Source organism: Vollenhovia emeryi, unplaced genomic scaffold (assembly GCF_000949405.1).
Source record: "Vollenhovia emeryi isolate VEMERY1.0 unplaced genomic scaffold, V.emery_V1.0 DF939168.1, whole genome shotgun sequence".
NCBI classification, from domain to species: Eukaryota; Metazoa; Arthropoda; class Insecta; order Hymenoptera; family Formicidae; genus Vollenhovia; species Vollenhovia emeryi.
In genome coordinates this window covers 1201452-1222602 of record NW_011967198.1, presented here as the reverse complement: position 1 = coordinate 1222602, position 21151 = coordinate 1201452, and the positions used below count along the sequence as shown (strand labels likewise).

The 21151-nt window shown below is 46.4% G+C and overlaps 1 protein-coding gene across 4 annotated transcripts in view; it reads right to left on the bottom strand.

The window, feature by feature from the left end:
- The window catches only part of LOC105564150 (tachykinin-like peptides receptor 99D), a 99635-nt gene that overhangs the window by 28677 nt on the left and 49807 nt on the right, over window positions 1–21151 (bottom strand). For all 4 annotated transcript variants that reach the window (XM_012016327.1, XM_012016326.1, XM_012016324.1 and 1 more), the window contains exon 2: window positions 8842–12124. In XM_012016327.1, the coding sequence (XP_011871717.1) occupies window positions 8842–9293 (452 nt within the window). In that variant the 5' untranslated portion in view covers window positions 9294–12124. The remainder of the gene's footprint in view (window positions 1–8841; window positions 12125–21151) is intronic.

Below are 21151 nucleotides of genomic sequence, written 5' to 3'. Positions count from 1 at the left end.
TGCGAAAGTGCAGAATCACTCCAGCATCCCCTTAAGATTCTAGTATTCGGTCACGTGTCTCTTTGCCTCCCACTTTTCCCACTAGTCTAACCGTGGTCTTAACGAAAGGTAATTTTATGTTTGTATTTGCCGTTTTTATCGTTCCTTTGTACGCAAAGTTGTATCGACGTTTCAACTCGCTGTTGTTCTAACAGCAACTACTTCAGTCTTATTTTGAAAAGAATACGCGCTTATAGGTGTGAACTATGATATATAGAGACACTGTCCCACGATTACATCAAGCGGTTACCCTTGCTATGGCATCGTTCGATGCCTCGTAATCTTTGTTATCCCGACTGGAATTGAGCGTCCGCAGTTTCCGCGATAAATATTTGGCTGGTTATCTCGTCGGGATTTTACAGTCTAATCCGAAGAGAGCGTCACATATAATATCGCCGCCGGCGGAAACCGATTCCCGTCAATTTGCTCACGGGGTTGTTGAACGCGACCGGCCAAACTGGACAAACCAACTTTTCGCTATAAACAATTCAGCAACAAGAGACCGGCATTCTCGCGCAAACCGACGCTGGATCGTCGAGTATCGTTTGCCAATTGTCTCTGTATCGCGATCGCGCTTCCGCTACGAGCAAAACCGACGGGCGTAGTGCAACAATGGAGCGCCGCCGCGGGATAAACTTCTCGATTATCAATGCATGGAGGCACACAACGGTTCGGCGTCAATTCGCAGCCAAGTTTCGACAGCCGCTTGAGGAGAGTTCGCTAGGTCGATCCTAATACCCAAATACCCTGCTCGACTTCTGTCGGTTTCAATGCGCTTCCTGCTACGTGAAATGCGATAGATAAATTGGAATCTGTTAATGATATCTGTAGATCCTCGCGAGAGGAAATCAACCGCGCGGAGGTTGTTATCTTGAGTCATGCCTTTCATTAAGAGACGCTTCTTTATCGAAATTTCAAGTCTCTCCTCGATCGTCACTTTGTTGTAGTCAGGTGCCGGATGGTCGTTAGCAGCCTCGCCGCTGTAGCGTTCGTTAAAGTTCGAGGCGACGGTACTCGTTAGCCGGCGGGATTTCGACGCGATACCTCAGTCAGACCCTCGTTTCCCGCGCTGCATTTCGCTGCAGATTTTACGTCGTTTAAAGCGACCCGGACTGCCGTAATCGATTCGCGTTCCGGTGACAATCCGCGCGAGGTAAGATCCGCGCTTCGGTCGGTCGAGGAAATTGAATCGTGACTCGTCGTCGCACGGAGAAAAGAGAGCCGCCAGTCTGGTCTGGTTAAATTCCGACTTGGACGGAGTTGGGTACGACGTCGTTGAAGAACTCTCGATTGCACTTGATGTCTCTTCCACGTCGCCCGATAACGGCCGCGAGATCCGAACGTCACTCGACGCCTCTGTCTTCGGCCTGGCCGCTATCGAACCCGAGTTTGACCTTTCGAAAACGCGAGCTCGATCTGGGGGGGGGGGGGAAACTAGTATTGTCGATTACTCGACTCGTAAATGCATACGACGTGCGATCCGCCTGTATCTCCTTCGCGATCGTTGGCCGAATTTCCGCTCCCGAGGAGCGCCGCGATATTTTTAGATATCATATCGTGCTTCCGCGTGATAGCGCGCGGGTTTGCGATCGCGCGTCGGGTACATAGTTATTCGAGGTGAGCCGCTAGATTGTAGCCACGACCGTAAATTCTTCGCTCGAACGTTCATCACCGCCGAGGTTCGAAACGAAAGGCGTGCCGACTGTCGAGGATGTAGTCGTGTTGAAAACACGCGGTTTCGTGCGCTGAATTCACTATCGTCGTCATCGATCACCTTGTCCTAAATTAAGGGCGAGACTTGCGAAAGATCCACGTTATTTATTTTCTTCATTCCCGAAATTACCCCACTCTGTCGATCAAGGTCTCCGCTTAACCCTTTGAGGCATACATTTTTCTAATGAACCATTTTTTGTGAAACTTTGTATACAAGAGTTTTTCAAGGGAGTAACCACTGGCTAAAATGTTGTCCCACCGATTACACGATTTCGTTTAATATCATACCATTTCATCCGATTAAAAATAGTCTCATCTATTTTCTTATATGCACGTTTAAAAATATGGAACGTTGTTAAACCTCAAAGATCTGTTAGATTTCCTCAAAATATACTTTTCTTATTTTACTAACAAAGTTTTCAAGAAATAATCTTAAAAAACTTGGTTGGAATAATGAATTTTTCCGAAAAAAGTTTTTCATATTTGTTTATTTATAAAACTCCTACGCTAAATATTAAAGACTACTCAACTTTTATTTATGTTCTTTTACTGCTAAGATACCCAAAAGGTGCAAAAAGCACGACCTAAATGCGTTAACTAGAAATTAAATGGCCAAAAAGTAAAGAAGTTGAGGTGGCAACGTGGGTTACCACCATGCTTCAAAGGGTTAAATTATAGTCTGCGATTAATGGTACATTAATAGCACGACGATTGATCGATAATGACGATCGGGGCTAATAACTGATAGCATTTTAATAGCAATAATTTGTAAAATTAGCAGAATCGATAGAACGTTCGACATCTCGTAGGATATTAAGATTGATAACTAGGATTTTACCAAGGCGACGAGTATCGGGCAACAGACGCGCGGTCCGGGATCGAAAGTCGCATTGCACTGTCGGAATCTATCGCTCAACGTGAATTTATACTCTCCGCCCGGCGCGGACCAATCTCCCACGCGTCACCAATAAGCACCGCTTTTATCGATGCACCGACGGCGGCATTAGCCACGCTATATTTCGGCCTTTAATCGAGTCATTTTTATCGACCCTCGGTGCATCCCTCAGCGCGATCCCCCGGAGCGATATTTCAGGATTTATTTGCTCTCCCCGCCGGGATGCCCTCTCGTCATTTCTCGGAAACGTAAACGTCCTGACCGATCCGTAAACCGCCGCGTTTACGCGTCATTGAATTCTCATTGAATTTCTAATGTGAAGGACCCACTTGGAGGAGGGTGAGGCTGCATTATTTTCGTTACCGCCTCGGACGAACGTTATTGTCGAAGGGGAATATTTTTCCCCGTGTCTCGCATTTCTTATTTTATCGCGTGGCAAGGCGACCCCGTCTACCCGGGGTCCCGTTTACGAGTACGGCTCGCGGTGGTGGTAGTTGCGCGGCATTGTTTCAACGCCGGCTCTCATTTGAATTGGTATCGGAAGCATGTACGTGACATACCGCGCAAGGAGCTAACTGCGCCTCCGTCGTCAACGTCGTCGTCGTTGCTGCGTGCATTTCCCATGCGAATAATGGATGCCAAACATACGCAGAGACGTTATAATGACGTCAACATCTAGAAATGCGCATTCTTCAAACGCGTATATGTTCTACGGTTTCGCGTAGCTCCTGCAAATGTCAAGTATTGTCGAATAACAGAACTCTATTTCCAGGAGCGAAGTCTTTGGAATAATACATATCTCTCCTTCTCTTTCCGCCCTCTTTGATGTCATACCTCTTTAAGAATGCAATTACGTCGCGCGCTCACCGGTCGTATTTACCACGCGTTAGTATAGCGCACTCGTTGTAGCAGTTGACATCCTGAACCTCGCTGTCTTGCTCGCAATGTCAATCTTTAATTTTATCGTTACGACATTCAACAAGAGGGATTCCTGCCGGTCTCGTCGAGACTTAATTTTAAAAAATTAGTTAATTCTAAAAATAAGCAGAGACGAGAGACTTCGCTACGGTACGTGTTAAAATAGCGAAACCGTAACTGGACGCTCGATGATGAATATTTCATTGCTGCTGTCTCTTGTTACGTCACGTAGATACGTTCTTGTTCGTATAACTGGAAGCGTAGGTGGTATTTTTGTCCGCAGAAAATTGAACGCCAACGCGTTTTAACGGGATAAGACGTTCGCCTGTACGCGCGAGAGAACTGCAACCTAGCTACGATGAAAGGGCACGAGCGGGAGGCAACGAGCGAAAGAGAGAGAGAGAGAGAGAGATAAAGAGAGAGCTTTTCTTGAATAAAGAGAAGAATCTTAAGCATTTTCTCGATGATAACAACCTCTCGCGATAAATATCGAGCGAGGGAATCTCTGCGATACTTTCGCTGGCGAATTTGCACGATAGAAAAGATCCGCCTCTGATGGCGTTTACAGTGAAAATAGACTGAAAAATCAATTTCGTATTCATCTTTCCATTGTGCGTGGGCGGGACATCAGATAAACCGCCCCGTTATTCACGAAATTTGAAAATAATGTTCCTGCAGGGAGATTCCTAAAAATAACACACCTCGCGCGTTACGCGCAATCCCGCTCGGCTTTAATGAGCTCTGTTGCGATCCGGCTAAGGCTCTAAATTCTGAATTAAGCAAAAAGGCATGGCAATTACTCGCGGTTAATATTTCAACCCTTAATGCGACCCGCCGCCTGGCAAAGCGCGGGGACGAGAATCGTTGCTCGGTTCCCGTACGGAGGGCACGGCGTTGTGACCGCAGAAAATCTAATTAGTTCCGTTACACGTTCGTCGCGGTTACATCAAGGTCAAACGCGTCGTGAAATAACTCGCGACTCCATTGGCAGGATTATTCTCATTGGGATTTTTCGCTCATTCTCGTGACGACACCTAATGGCCGTCGTTTGCGGCGTGTCGTTTCCTCGGGAAGGCGTTCTTCCACCATGGAGACGTTCGGAGCAAGAAACCATTTCGAGCAACGACACAAGCGATTGTTCACTTTGCACCGCGGCAATTATCCGTTCTCTTCCTCGCGCGGGGACGAGAGGAAACTTCGCCGAGCCTCTCCTCACGATTTCGCGGCCGTTCAAGCTCGACCTTCCCCTCGCGATACTTCGTATTGACTCAAGACCCTGTGATCAGAGGCCATAAGAGTTCGTCAAATTCCCACGAGTGAGAGGGGAAACATAGGCTATCTCGCTCTTCTACAATTCTACGATCGTACGGCTACGTTTCCACCGAGGGTCAGAGTCGGGTTAGAGTCGGATCAGAATCGGGTTGGGGTGAGCGCTTCGATGGAAACACGAAATTCAAACCTGAACCCTACCTTATGAAATTTTAAGGTAAAACAGAATCGAGATAAATCAAAAAGCTACTTATTACTATTTAACCTGTTGGCAACACTACAGGAGCCTAACAAGACTCTTGTCGTTTCCACCGAACCTCGCATTAATCGTAAAATTTTATAAGGTTGAGTACAGGTTCGAGTTTGGTGTTTCCACTGCAAGAGCGCTCGCCCCAATCTGACCCGACTCTAGCCCGGCTCTGACCCCCGGCGGAAAAGTAGTCTGTGTTTCTCTCTCACTCGCGGGAATTTGACGAACTCTTATGGCCAGTCTCTGATTACATGCAGGGTCTCTAGTATTGTCAGGTTAACGTGCATCCACATCGGTAGGTTATAGCGATAACAGCAATATCCTTGCACGGGGGAAATTAACTGGCGGTCCAATCTCCGAGTTCTTTTTATATCTAACGATAACGCCTGCTCCCGACGCGGCCCGCCGACCCTACGGAGTCCGCGGCCGATGAAACCGCGCGAAAATTCATTCGGAACGGATTTGCCGTCGGAATCCCCGCGCTTACCGTAAACGCGATCTCACTTGGGCGCGAGCGATCGCCTCTGTCGCGCGCGATATGAATTCGTCGGAATAAATTTTCGTTGCATTCGCTGTCCGCGCGTCGATTAAGTTCCCTACGGTCCATTCAATTTCATCGCATTTACCGAGGCTCGTTGCAGCGGCGTATAAAGCTCCGCTGTAATACATTTAATGATCTAGATAAAAGCCTCCGCGGTGGAGATCGATCGAAAACGATATCCGAGCGGGCTACAATGCCCGTTATTTCTATCGCAACGGGCGCAATGCTTACGTTCCGATGGCTCTCGCTCTCTCCCTCTCTCATCTCTTTCTCCTCCTCCCCTCTTGCTATTTCCTCCATGCCGTAGCGTATTGTCGCGTGGTCTCAGATTCCCGCGCTTGTGATAACGCACATTATCATTTATCGGGGAATGCCGCCGTAGCCGATCGAGTGCAATGCTCCATTGGCGTTTCCCCGCGGACGAAATGTCACTTGGAAACGGCCCCGTATCGGTGCCGCTCGCGGAATGCCGGGCTCCACGTCGTCGCGCAGTCAATAATATGCGTAACATTTGCATCACCCCTCGGTGTATATCGTCGAAAATTAGCTGCCCCGCGATAAATCCATCGGCGCGCGACGCTCGCCGTTCGCGGTTATCGGCGATTGCCACCGGCGCCGATGGACCGATCCTCGCCCTCTCCTGCCTCCTGTCCCTGGTATAAAAACGAATTTCACGATTTACGACCTGAGCAGCTCCCGATATCACGTAGCATCTGTCGGCGACATCGGGCGATCGAAATTTTTATCGCTCCTCCGCATTTTTTATCGGCAATTCCGCCTCAAAACGTCTAAATCTTCGAGAGATACATCGACGTTTCAGAGCGACTCTTGGGGAACGTATAAAAAAAGCGTTGGATATACCGGGTATCTCTCGGTGGACGGGCCTTTAATCGTTCTACGCTTCACGTAGTTTTGAACGATGTCCTCGAATAATGGGCTCTTTCTTCTGGAGCACAATTGAGAGGAAACAAGCATACGCTCCTTCAGCGCGGAAAGCAACGTTCTGACTAGTGGTTTTTCCGTATTCAGCCTCTCGGACTTTAGCTCCTTCAAGCAATCATTCGCCTCGCCAGGCAGAACGCGAACTTAACGTAATCGGCTTTGAAACGGGTTGTTTGAAACGTGACTGAGTCTTTAATCGAGATTTATGAGAGTTTAAACGGTCGCTATCGGAATGTTACAGATGCAATCGCATTAATTCTGATGTCTTTGGAGTTCGCAGTTCCTTGTATTGATTTAATCGATTATTTTGAATGGACGATTCCTTCTTTCAATCCAGGAGAGATGCATCTTTTTTTCCTCAATCTGATTAAAAAATCGCCGTCTAGCCTAGAGATAAGAGAGGAAAGGAATAAATGGGGCCTGCGGTGATGATAAAAAGAACGGTGAATTATGCATTCCGTTGAGAGTATAATTCTGAATGGCGCTCATTCAGGAGGAAAGTCGCTTTGGAAAATTAACCCGGCATTTCCAAGCTCGCGGATTGAATTGCACCTCTCCGATATCTCCCGCAAAAAAAGAGACGCTCTTGTTATTTGCCCATTTCTTCGCGCTCGCATTTCCCTTATCGAACAGTTCGTTGTAGACTGATAATACAGCAGGTCTGTTGTTATGAAAAATTCGATGTTAAACGTTCTTCAGCTCGAAACGACGATAACTCGTACATAGAGGTGTGACATTTTGATGTTCTTATATTTTTTTGACATTTTTGCGTTTTGTTTTTCCAGATTTTGCGTTATTTTGATGTTACCTTTTGGTATCTTTTGTGTTTTGTTTTTCCGGATTCTGCATTATTTTGATAATGTTTCTGATAATGCCGTGGTCAGAAGTGGGCAGGGCTTCAGTGACATTTATTAAGGCTAAACATATGTTAAAAAATGTAACACAAAACATAACATATTAAAATAGTATGAACACGTAGCAAAAAGTAACTAGCGACGAAGATGGCATCCAGCGTCGCGACTGCAGAGTTGATTTTAAACAATTTTGAACCTTCTACTCTGATACAAGTGATACAATATTGACGTTAGAAACGTTTACTAAGAAAAATTGCGATTTTTGACGTTATTTGGACGCCATTTTGCATTTTAAAACCGTGTTAAAACGAAGTTGGGGATTCTAAAATGTAAAGAAATTATATTGAAAACGTTCCTGAGGCATTTTGCGATATTTTGCGTATAAAGATAATATCAAAATGTCACACCTCTACTCGTAGAATATCAGCAGTATACAGGGTGAATCAGAATGGTTAGGTTAGGTTAGGGTTGGGGTTAGGTTAGGTTAGCTCTATCTGATTGGCTCGTTGTATGTACAGTCGCAGTCGCAGGAATGGGAATTGGACCGACTTGCACGACTGCGACAACGACTATCTTGCGACCGGAAACTAACGTCTCAAGCGACCACCGATATTACTCTACGACTTTACGACACCGTATCCTACGACTTTACGACTTCTATGTAGACGAGGCTTGAGAGAAACGAGGAGACGACTTATGCGCGTTTACACGCGCAAAAAGAAAAAAAAAGAAGAAAACATCGCCGGTGATAATTCGATGAAGCCGCAAATGAAGAAGTTGAGATTTGTTGAACTATGTAATTGGATCTTGGCGACGAAGTTCCACCTCGTTTAATCGCGGGACAGGTGACGCTGGAGCGCGAATGTTTGCCCTCCTCGTTTTTCTTGGCTGACTTTCGACGTCAGATTGATCTCCGTCGTTAGCCCGAGGAGACCCGCTTCCGTCCCGCTGTTAACCCTCTTTAACACGACGTTCATGTACGACGCACCCACGCCGTGCCTACTTCATCGCACACCGAGGCCTCTCTAGATAAACAGGAGGAAATGTATTTTCCCAGGGTCGGACATCGATCTAAGTGGGGTTTCAGCGCGGACATTCACGCGCTAAAAGCGAGAACGCGCTCGAGCGATATAAGAGTCCGCGCGGGTGTAACAGAGCTATCTTCGGGATTATTGTTTGTTTGATACATCTGAGGATCACGGCGACGACTCTCGCGCTTAGGCAGAACGATTAGCATTGACGGATATATCCCTCGTCCGCGATAACATCGTACAATAGCAGGAGAAGAGCCTAAATCGACAGCGTCCTAATATTGACCGTCGCGAGTCAAGACGCCGTGCTACCTCTCGCAATTCACCCTCGAGAACGTTTTATTCCGGCAATAGAGAAAGAAGAAGAAAAGAAGAAGCAAGAGACTCACCGGTCGATGGATATCGCCATCAGAGTGAAGACGCTGGCGCATATCGTGAGGACCGCGATGAACTGGGAGATCTTGCAGTAGAGCGTCCCGAACGGCCAGTGGCTGTTGAGCATGTAGGTGTAATTGAAGGTGACGTTCAAGGTGGAGACCATGGCGTCCGCGATGCTCAGGTTCACCAGGAAGTAGTTGGTGACGGTGCGCATCCGCCTGTGCGCCAGCACGATCCATATCACTATCAGATTGCCGCCGGTCGCGACCGTGATCATGCCGGCGAACAGGAGCGTCCAGATCATCTGCCGCCACCACGGGAGGACGAACTGATTCCGCGGCGCCAGATCCGTGTAGTTGGTGCCGTTGTGATAGGTGTCATTGTCGTACCACAGGGTCGTCGTCACGTTCCAGAGGTGAGACGTGGAGTTGTACGCCGTCGTCAGCTCGTCGAGGCTCTGCATCACGAATAACGCCGGTCTCTCGGCCACGGAACTCGCTACGTTGAGCTACAGACGGGCGAGAGGCCGTCGCTGCGTTTTTCACCCCGCTCTCCACCCGCTCGCGATCTCGGTCGTCTTTCTTATCGCGCCTCAAAGCGCGCTGAGCTCCCGCCCGGAGCACGCAATCTTCATTCCCTCTCGTCCACTCTTTTTCCCCTTTACGAGATCGCGTCTCGGGCGTTGGATAACTGCGTTTTTGATAATCTCTAACATTAGATTATGGTGTCGCCGCGAAGGGACTCGACGCGCGGGTGATTCGTCGGATACGTCCGCACCGATTCATGTCTCTTTCGGAAGCCGAATATCTTCGGAATACTTGGCTACCCGCAAAATGTACTCGCCGCTTTATTCGAAGGGTAGAAATTCGATGTGGGTAGCAGCAGGATTATCGTCTTCCCGGGCAAATAACTTACATATTCCTGTCAACCGCGCATACCAGCCGTCCAAGTCAGGCGAGCTTTCACGACTATGTCGACGTAGCGCCGAGACTCGCGTCGCGCTTGAAGGGCACGTTACAATCGAGGCAGCGTCACAATGTTCGAGCTCTCCGCAACGACTCTCCGTCGTCGCGGAATGATGAATTGCCGAATCGCGGTGCCGAGGAACATCCATCGGTCGTGTTCACGCGCCGCTGTTGTCCTGCGTAAATTCCGCTCCACGCTCGCCCACGCGGTGCCGCCGATTCTCTCGTTCCCGGGGGTCGATCTTTCGCGAAAGCGCGTCGGCTACTGGCGCCGGAAATACGAGCTTTTAATCCCGGCGTGTCGCATCGCGTCGGGTCACGCGTCGACGAATCGCACCGTTTTTCCGTCCGGCCGATCTTAATTGGAAAAATCGCAGCGGCGCGTGGCACCGATCGATTCTGGCGCGCACGTGCGCGCGCGGAAGAGGATTCACGCGCGCTCGATTATGGAAATCGAGCCCCTTATCGGCCACGTCGTAATTATCGCGGCGGGACGTTTCATTAATTCCGCCGCGGCGCCGCTGGCACGTCCGCCGATGGTATCGGCGCGATTACTGTACGTCTTCACCGATTAAACCGCCGGGTAGCGTGGCCGCACGACCGTCGGCCCTCGATTTCGACGTCCGGGCTCGCTCCCGCTCGTGTTTCACGCACGGGCGCTCCCCGCAGAATCCGATCGAGTCCCAAACCGCCGATCGGCTGCCGCCGGATGAGATTCCATTGTCCCTGCGGCTTGTTCGCCGTAGAGTGGGTGCGCTTTTTTTCCCTCTCGTCGATACCCGAAACTCCGATATAACTGGCTTCTTCCGCAGACGTGGTCGTCGCCGCGGCGGATTTTTGTATCGGCTCGCCTCTCTTTTTGCGCAGTCGGAGATCAGGAACCGGCGGTCGCGCTGATCTCTCGCTTAGGAGGAAAGACCGATGGTTCTCCGGTCTACTAGAGCAGCCTTTTCGCCGTTGCTCCAAGCCGCGTGTCGCTTAACGATTACTAAAGCATCGTTGATGTCTCGTCGTGAAATTCGCCCGGCGCTTTACGACGAGGCGGTTTTTGCGTATTAGCCTCTCGCCCACGAGCATCGAGTAGACGAATGTCACCCCCCTGGAATTCGCGTTCGTTGCTTCGCGTTTTGCCCCGGAAGAAAAGTCCCGTCCGCTTCGGCATATGATAGGAGCTGGTAAGGGAGCCGAGATTTTGCGACGATTTCCGTCAAACTGTCATTCCCGCCTCGCCTGCTCATTACTCAGCGCTCTTTACCACAACATTGTGGGCCGCGCGTCGCGCTAATTAGGTCGGTCGAGCTTTCTTATCACGTCTCGCACAAATGGAAAAGTTACGTTCTGTGCCGACCTTTTACCGTTGCTTTACGGCCGATTACGCGGGCGGGAAAGTTTTCGTATCACGTCGCTAATAAAATCCTCCCGCAGCGGGAAATCCGCGTTATCGCCGACCTCCCTGCGCCGGATCACGCGCGGTGGTAAGAGCACACCTTTCGCCAGCCACGCGCACTCAATTAGGCGTTGACGTTACACCCCGAGCTGAATCTTCGTTTGAGCCCCGGGGGAATTTTCGCAATATCGCCTTGCATTTGGTCCACCGTTGCATCATGTCAGCCGCCGTTTCTGTTGTCCGACACGCTCAGAATTTTAAGATGCGGATTCGCGCGTTTCTCTTCACTACGGCGACGGCCGCCTCGCGATCCTCCCCTCGGCGTTATTGGAACGGACCCGAGGATTTCGCCTCGTATTCCGCGCAAACGCCTCCGCCGATCTCCTTAATTTTCAATTGGCTCCGGCGTCTTGTAGCGCGCCGCGATTACAGCGTAGGTGGAGCGAGATCGTCCGTTTATAGCCGCGAGCCGTTTCAAGCGGGAGATAAAGGAAAGTGGCGAGAGGTTGGATCGCTTTCCCGGAAAGTTCCCGGGACGTGCCGGGAGAAAGTTGGTTCCGCGGGATCGATATGGAAGTCCCTCGAGAATAACGTGCAACAGAGATCCCGGGGTGTATAATCCGTGGAAACCCGTGGGAAGATCCACTCTTTGAGGACATCCGACGGAAAGTTTCTCTTTGAGGGCATCCGCCGGCAGGAACGAGAATTTCTTGGTCGATGAGGCGTGGGAGGTCCTCCCTCCGTTTGCCAGTAAGACGTAGGAAAAGTGCCACTCATAGGCTGGACATTCTCGTGGAGGGTAAGAATTTACGTCGCGGCGTCTATCCTCTTATCCTCCCTCGCAGAATTCCGCATTCACTCCGGTGCCCCTCGCGCGACGCGTCCTTACGTTGACGGATTCCTCCACTGCCCGGGCTTTCCAGGTCTTATCTGCGCCCCGACCTGGAAAATACATTGTAAGATCGAAATTATTCTTCGAGCTCCCGAACGAAATGTGCCGTTCGCGCGCGCGAGAGAGCGGAAGAATGGGAGCGTGAATTATCGCGAGCGGAAACGTTCGCTCCGCACGTGCGGCGAGAAGCCTCGGGGAACGCGGATGCACCGGCGAATGAAATCCGTGAAATTTCATACGTCTCGTTCGGGGTGGCGACAGGAAAGGAGGTATGGCCCGAGAGGCACGTTCGCGGAAGAACGAACGTGCTGAATACGAGCCGCTGAACCCCCCCAAAGGAATTTAATTATAAAACCGGACCGCGGCACATCGCGGCTCGATCAAGATGTCCGGGAGGACCGCGGGTGCCTTTCGTGTACCTACGGATAATTATTCTACGCGATTAAACCCCCTCCTTCCCCAGGGTCGGCTGGAAAAATCCAGGGGGTGGAAAAAACCATGGTGAATTCCAGTTTTCATCGTTTCCCGGACTTTACCCAATGGGAATAAATTGGTAAAAATTATAATAAAAATAACTAACTTAATTAAAATATATTTATATAAATATTAGTTTTTATAGTCATTTTTATAGACTTTATGAAAAAAGACGTTTTTTTTAAATACTATAACATATCATAGATATTGATCGCTATATTAAAAAGAAACCAATATGATAAGTTTTTAATTAAAAAAATTGTTTCATCGAAGTTAATACATATTTTTGAAACGAGAACTTCGGAGATACTAAATTTTATATTAATTTTCAGTTCACGCGGAAAACAATACTTTTCTGCAGTGCTTTCTACAAGTTTTCTACTTATCTTATCGTTTTTTATAAATTGACAAGAAACTGTTTCTTAAGAATGCGATTTATAGCGGACCTGCCAACGTGTTTCCTTCCAATTTCCCCCGTATGTCTTCCATAAGAACCCCCTTTCTAAGGCGAATCGACGGACAACTCGTGATCTCGGCATTCCTGCTGGCTTCGCAGGACTTGATCGTTAAGGAAGAGAGCGGGATAGCAGGAGAGGAAGGACTTTATCCAAAAAATGTGGAGTTTTGCCAATCCTGCCTTCCTTCCCCAATCTTTCAGCTATCGCTCAATCGAGTCCCCGCCGAATAAAATCACCGGCGATCGTCCGGCGCGGGGAGATTATTTTGTTGGCTAACTCCCTCGTAACTCTGGGGAAAAAAAGTTAGCAACCCATTTTGGGGCTCACAATTAGCAATCGAATTATTTCAATTGTTCGCAACTCTACTCTGGGAAAAATTTTGACCGCTTCTTGTTGTAGTTAAGCAATTTAACATTTCGGTTGTGTGCCTTTTAAGTGAAAATTATCTTTGCGTTACTGAACATCGACAGCACTAATTGAGAGAATTGATTAGTATTACTCTAAAATCTTGGAGATAGAGTAGCTAATTGCGATTTTTAGTTACGCGGGGTAAAATTCGCAAAAGATTACGGACAATCCAAATAATTCGATTACTAATTGTGGGCCCCAAAATGGGTTGCTGTTCTTTTTTTCCCCCAGAGAAGACAATACTTATTTGTAACATCGTGCCGTTTCAATTTGATATCGCTATAATACGCTACCTCCACGCATATTGCGCAATGTCCGTTTAATTTTCCTTTGTCTAGCGGGGGCTATCATTTGCTTAATTGCGCCGTAGAACCGTGTTATTCTTTCCATTATTCGCGTTATCTACGGTAAGCTCTTTGCATACCGTAACACGGGATATTACCAGGAAAAATAGAAACAGCCGTTCCCACCTTCCGACGGAATAATAACTGATATACGGTAACAATAATTGATATTATTCCGAAAGAATATTTTCCCCGGCCACGCGATGCACTCCTGCCGCTATCCTCTTCATCTTTGCCGAGTGCCGAGTGATTCGCGATAACGTACAAACATCGCCGAACCGTACGATCTGCACAATGTTAGAATCGAGATTGTTTCCGGTTAAGGCACGATACTCCGCGATGGTCTCAAATAAATGTTTATTCGCACTGTTTGCTCACGAAATGCGCTTTTCTGCACGATACTAGGTTCGATCTAACGACGTGACCCCGGGGTCTGGTATTACACGTCGTTAACGTGCGCGCACGAACGATCGTCGCTGGAACGGCGTCCCGCCGGAAGAATTGCACGGAACTTGAATACGAAAGAACAACGCGACTCCTCCCCCCCCCTTCCCCCCGGACGAGGTTAGAAAATAATAATCGGCGCCGTAAATAGGCCTCATTGTCGCAATCGTGGTACGGAACCGCGAGATTAACTGCGAAATTATGCGAATGGCGGGACCTTTTTGCCTATACACGCGTACATTTGAATAACGTCGCGCTATATAAATTGCGACCAAGCCGCACCGCCGCTGGCGACAATTACTTCGGGGTTGTTATAGCGTGGAATGGAAATCAGAGTTTATGTGGCCTACCTACAAATGAACAACAGATTAAAGTAACACCGCGTCAAAGACGCATCGCTGCGTCGCATTATCGCGCGCGCCAGATATATTTAAATGCGCGGAGATTGTATTTTCAATATGATCGCTGGGAGCGATCCAAAATTGAAAGAGGACAGCCCAGTGATATAACGTACGCTCCATTACTGATAAAAGTGTTGTAGTACCGAGTTTCGGAACGGAAAGTAATCCGGTTTGCGAAAGAGTTAATCCCCCATTAATTTCCCGATTGTTTATATTTAACATCAGGAATTGTTTCCCGAAAATTCGTTTTTTTTCGATAACTGTTGCACGCCCCACTGTCGCCTCGGATACTTCGTATTCCGCCTGACTCGATATTAATCGAGATTAATTGGCCGGATACCGAACGTGTTCTCCATTCGTCCGTTGTCGCATTGTTCACACAAACCGCTCAATAACGCGGGTAATTCGCCAGAGAGTTCTTAAACTATGCATCCACGATTACTGCGGTATGTGCGCCCGCGACTATCCTCCGATTGCACGCGCTGTTCCGCGGTAGGATGAGTAGCGAGTGAAATGGAGCAATTAACGCTCGAATATTGTTCCTGAATCTGAAAATAGCCAACGATCGATATAACGGGGGTGTCGGCGAGGCGAAGAGGGAGCGTTCGGCGAAGGGCGTCGTGACGTTTGTGGCATTCGTGACGATGCATGTGACTTCATGTTCTCGTAACACCCGCAAACCAGCCGCGAGGAGATCCCTTTCCCCTCCCCCTCCCCCCCTCTCTCTCTCTCTCTCTCTTTCTCTCGACTTGAGGCGCTTGGTGAATCGCTAGCCCGGATTAAAACCGAATTGCTCCGTAGACTGTAAAATTGCATTTATGCAATTGCTCTAATTCGCCGGATTGTGTGGTCTGCGAGAGTGTAGTTAATAGCAAATTATCCTCATTCATTGCAATAAAAGTCGTTTGCATTGTCGTACGGTATCCTGAAAATATCGTTTATAATTATCCTCGTCTCCTTTTGGAGCAGCTTGAATATTCATACACTTTTGCGTAGAATTAATTTTCAGAAAACTCAGATCGAAAAACTGAGCATTTAAAGGATCGGAAAGGAAATCGTTCTTCTTTTCTTTTTCAGGGCGAGATACGGGGTCAAGATTACGGATCTCTGAACGCGACTCGCCGATACTCTCTCTCATCCGGAGTGATACGCAAAATGTAGTAACAACCACTGAACAAGGTAATTTGAAATAATAGAACTTCAGAAGATTACTCGACCATGTCTGGCAAATTTTTATGTTTAAACTCACAACGTTTCGACCATGATTTGTGATCCTTCTCAAGTGATAATTGTGTCATGTTTTGCCGTTCGTGAAATTAAGATCTGTTCTTTTGATTTACCATACGGAATTGTTGACACAATTATCACTTGAAGCTTCGAAGCTTCGAACACTTCATTATTATTCTGAAGTAATTATCTATTTTTCAACATATATAAATTAATATCTTTTATTTGCAATATTTTTAATGTTCTTTGAATAAATTCGCCACTTGCACGAATAAATTTTTCGAAGATTCGAAGTTTCGAAGCTTCGAAGATTTCGAAAGTTCGAATGTCGAAGCCTTCGAAGGAAATCACCAGTCCTAGTACGAATAAAGTATTATAAGGGTAATTTCTAATATGACGATAATCATCTTTGAGAATGACTACAAAAACGCACAATTATTGCAGAGATTATATAGGTTTACCCTAATATAATTCCTTGCAATATTACAGTAATATTATAGTGATATATTACAGTAATATAACGTGATACATCACAGTAATATTATTGTGATTATCACAGTAATATTACTACGATTATCTCGGTAATATTTCATTGGGCGGACATTTTAATATTACTGTGATATATCGGTAATATTATAGTAATATTTCGGATATATTTTATTGTAATATCACATTCACTCTAAAAAAACAGTGGTGCGAACTTTCACCACATTCACGTAGATAAATAAACTCGGTGTGAATTTCAACGCAGATATTGTAGAAAATCTTTTACACCGACAAACGCGGTGTCAACTTTGCTGTTATATTGTTTTGCCATGACGACGCCACATGTAACTATAACAGTTATTTGTAGCAATATGCTTGTCTCGCACCGCAGAAATGTGAATTTTTCATACTAACCAAGCAGTGTTAATTTCACATCGATAAGGTGAGAATTATATAAACACCTGAATGGGTGTTCATTTCACACCATTGGTGAGAATTCACATCCATACTTCTTAGAGTGTTGGAAACGTAATATTACTGTGATATTACTGTAACATTACGTGCTATGTGGGATAGAAGTCTGTGCTTTAAGCCTAACACACGAGGAAGAAGGAGAGAATATTTAATTTCGTATACGGGACAACGAACTCTCAACGTTTCTTTGTTTTTTTGTTGTTTTTCACTCAGCGCGGTATCGTACGACGTTACGCGGGCCATTGTTTACTTGAAGGTCGCCGCGTTATCATTCGCTCGCCGAACGTCGAGCCGGCAAGCGGTGAGTGTCGCGCTCCGTGTGCCGTATTACTTTTGCGTTATCGGTTTCCGAGACGCGATCGCAACGAGTGTGAGGGATAAAACGCTATTGATTCGTACACGTTTATTGGCAATAAGTAACGTTCATCGACTAATTATTACAACTTGTAAGGAAAAATTATTTGCACATTCAAGCGACGGCTTTTATCAACGTAGATTTCACGAGACCAATTCATCTAACAATAAGATACGAAGGTAACCCGTGTTACTTTGTCGCGATTACATCTCGTTTACGCAACGCGCTTTTAAATTATCTGTTCCATTTTCGGGAAGAGAGAAAGAAATTTGTGCGGCTTTGGCGTAGGAAGTAGAGAAAGTAAATATAATCGGAAATTATCTCGATTAACTGTTGCAATTGATAACAACTATTTATCGCTGGAGGCTTCGCTCACATAATTTACTTCGAGGTTTAGATAGAATGGCAATAAAGATTGTAAAATATCGTTTCGCTGCGGACTAATCACTACTTCTTTACCGCAGGTTACGCTTGGATTTTGGTGCTCGCGTTGCGTTTTACGTCGCTAATTTAAAAGTGATTTATCCATTGTCCTACTTCTTACGAATCGAAAATACAAGTTGTTAGTTTGAGTAATTTGTACGACAGAAAGTCACGCGAGATTTGTTAATAATATTTCGTGCGCTTCGCGGTATTTCAGGTCGCGTACGGGAGTGCCCGAAATTTCGCGAGTGAGTGTTGTGTTAGTGCAACCAGGAAATCTGAGAGGAGGAGGCGGCCCGGGAGGCATCGGGCAACGGCGGAGCAGTCATGAGGTGAGTGTTTTACATTTTCATATTATTTGCTACTTGAGCAAAATTAAGCATCCGTTCTCTGGTTTTGTTTTATTCATTCAAGTAATTCGAACGAGGATCCGAATAAGTGTTACAGACAGAAACGTGTAAAATTTTGTGAGTTTACATTCAATAGGAGGACTTTTCTTGAGTATTCTACAATTATTTTAATAAATACCTGTTTAAAAATATATAAAGTATTTAATACAATAATTTCGATTTTACATAATTATTCTCTAATAATCGTATACATATTTGTATTGTTACAGTTCAAGGTATGTGGACTACAACTCTGCTATTGCGAATCGTATCTGTGAGTAATAAATTACCTTTTATTTTAAATTGGCATTGCGCATACAATGCCTTCTTTGCGTGTGTACACATTTTTTTAATGCCCAATGCTGAAGAGTAAATGGCGCGCGCGAAGCGCGCCCCTTGTAATCTCTGGCTGTTGATAAAGATTTCACGAATCGAGGCGATATTCTCGAGCGCTCTTTGTGCTCGTACGTGTTCGGCGAAAATGCCGTGTCGCGCCGGCGGTCAACTCGAAGAAGCGCAGAATTTATGCATAGCGCCGCGAGATAACGGACGAACGTGCGCGAAAGAATGCCGAGGCGTGAAAATTGAACGCGTGACTTGAACGCGCGTGTTGAGGCGGGGAAAGAAAATGGGGGTGCAGCCGCGGAAAACGAGTAGGTATTGCTTCTATAGGACGTGGTTGCGCTTCGAGGGTGGTACACGCCGGTGGTACGGTGCCGTGAAGTATGCAAATTGTGAATCACTCTGAGCCGCACAACTGGTTACGGCGCGCAGAAACAGCCTTTTACTCTTCTTGCGCGGGAAGAGCCAATATTCTGCAATTGGACGAACAAGCGTATCTGCCGTTCGCATAGAATCGACCGTTCAGAAGATACGATTCTCGTCGACTGAGGATCCTGGAAGGGGGGAATTTTTATCTGAAACGTAATTTTTACCGCGTCCTTCGTGCGAGTTAAGTTATTATACAATTTCAATCAATTACACTCTGCCAAAATACGTGAGAATTTTACCACTCATGACGTAGACAAGAACAAATGGAAAATGTGGGATAAGAAAAGAGATTGCGAAGATTGAGAGTAATATATTTGCTTGCGCTCTCTCTTTCTCTCTCTCTAAACTAGCATCTATCGCTGCTTGCTTTCTTCGGCCTGTTCTTATGCACAACCTTTCGAGCGATAATATTACTCGCGAATCCATTATTAAAGATGTTTTATTAGTGTATACCCGAGTCGAAATATTGGCCCTATGTTGAACCTTTAATTCTATTGTATAGTAGCATCTAAGACAGTAAAAGAGGTCGAACTGCAAGTACAAAATTTAATCCTACTTTAAAACGGATAGTGTCGGAAATTTCTACTTTTGCCAATTTAGCATTAAAGTGGGTCCTTTTAAGTAGGAGCTAAAAGAAATTTTTCGAATTAAAGATTTGAGGGAGGAGTAAAAAATAGAATGTCATGGAAGTAGGTTATTGCTGATATAGTTGTCCCAAATATTACTATTCATTAGGATTGTGCCAGCCCTAATTAAACATGTGGTAACCATATCGGTCTCTCCGTGTAAATTTGTTATTATTATATTTTTTATTGGGTGAATATCAATATTTTACACCGGCCAAAGTTTCATTTCATTTTATAGATTGACTTTATAAAGAAAACTCAAAATATACGCTATGTATACTATGATAATAATATTTTCTCGATGCTTCCCGAGTAATCTCCCGGTGTACACGCGGCCGTCGAGAAATATCAGAAATCTTTCGTTAGAGAAACACCGACGAACAGTTTCGACGGTGATCGAGAGTAATAAAATCCAAGGATAAATCTCGGTTGGTTATTTAACTTCCGAAGACGCCGATCATTTATTTCTTTCTGTCTCTCCCTTGCGGTCTCTTCTTCAGCCCCTCCGTAATTTTGACGGTCCCCCTGTTTTCGAAGGACGCTGGACAAGGCCGAAATTTATTTGACGCATGCACAGCGCTTCGAAGAGTTATCGTTAGAAACGTCGCTGAAACGTGGCGCAGTCCTTTCGTAACGTGACACAAAACAAACCGCGAGCGATATCTCAAGTTTCCGCATTCGGTTCTATACACGCGCGCAATTTCTATCAAGCTTTCGCTCAATTTCTACCGTACCCAGTCACCCCTTCGTACCGCCATTTTCCTTCGCAGAAAGGAACAGCGAACTATGCGTATTAATTTAATCGCTTTCTCACGATTTATCGCTTAATACCGGCCGGCTCGCATAAATGCAAGGTCTAACGAGTAAGCTACTTATGCTAGCTTGCTATATACCGCAGACTTAATAATCCTATAATAGCGAGAGGGTAAGAGGCTCTACTGAGAAAGAACACTTGCCTTGGAGATGCCGTCATTACCTAATTACAAGAAAAAAATGCGCTTTTAGCAGCACGGAAGAACAGAAGCAATTTGATACAAAGTATTCTCCCTTGGGGGGTTTGCACATGTCTTCGCGTTATTTCGCGAGTGTAAATTCAGGAAGGATGCGTCCCCACGGCTAAGTTGACGCACAGTAGTTGATTTAGCATTTGTTTTAGATCTCTTCGACGGACGCGAAACCGTGAAGGCGCGATAGCGCGAAATCGAAATCTCGGTGCAAGACAATGCGGGACAAAGTAATCAACCGCTCGAAAATACGGTAAACTTGCCGTTAACCGGAGTGGCGTGCGAGATGTACGACTATTCGCGCAACACGGCACAACACTCGGTACCGGGGTTATCCAGAAGTCAGCAGACCGTTTGTTAAACTTTACCTACCTACGTGCACGATATCTCGCAGTTGCGCCCACGACCCGTATATTTGCCTCGTCTTTCTCCCTTTTTCCCTTTCGCTCGCGTCTGACTTCGCGTTGCGTTCAGCTGGCGCTCACTTTGCCACGCTCGAAGCCCTTATTTGCTCCACCACGGGGTGAAAGTGGTAAATTTAAAAGAATTATAGACTGCATTTCGAACGAATTTGTAATACAGTTATGAAAGACCTTGCGGCTGTGTACGTTTCCTTCTGACCGAACGAAACTGTGCAGTTTTGATGTGGTTTCTTCCGACGGGGAAAACCACTGAGGGCATTGTGTTGTACAAATTTGGCATTACTGGGTATTAGGCCTTGCTGGGGCATTATAAAGATAAAATAAGATAAAATAAGATAATGAGCCCTTCGGCAAGGTTACACAGTAAAAAA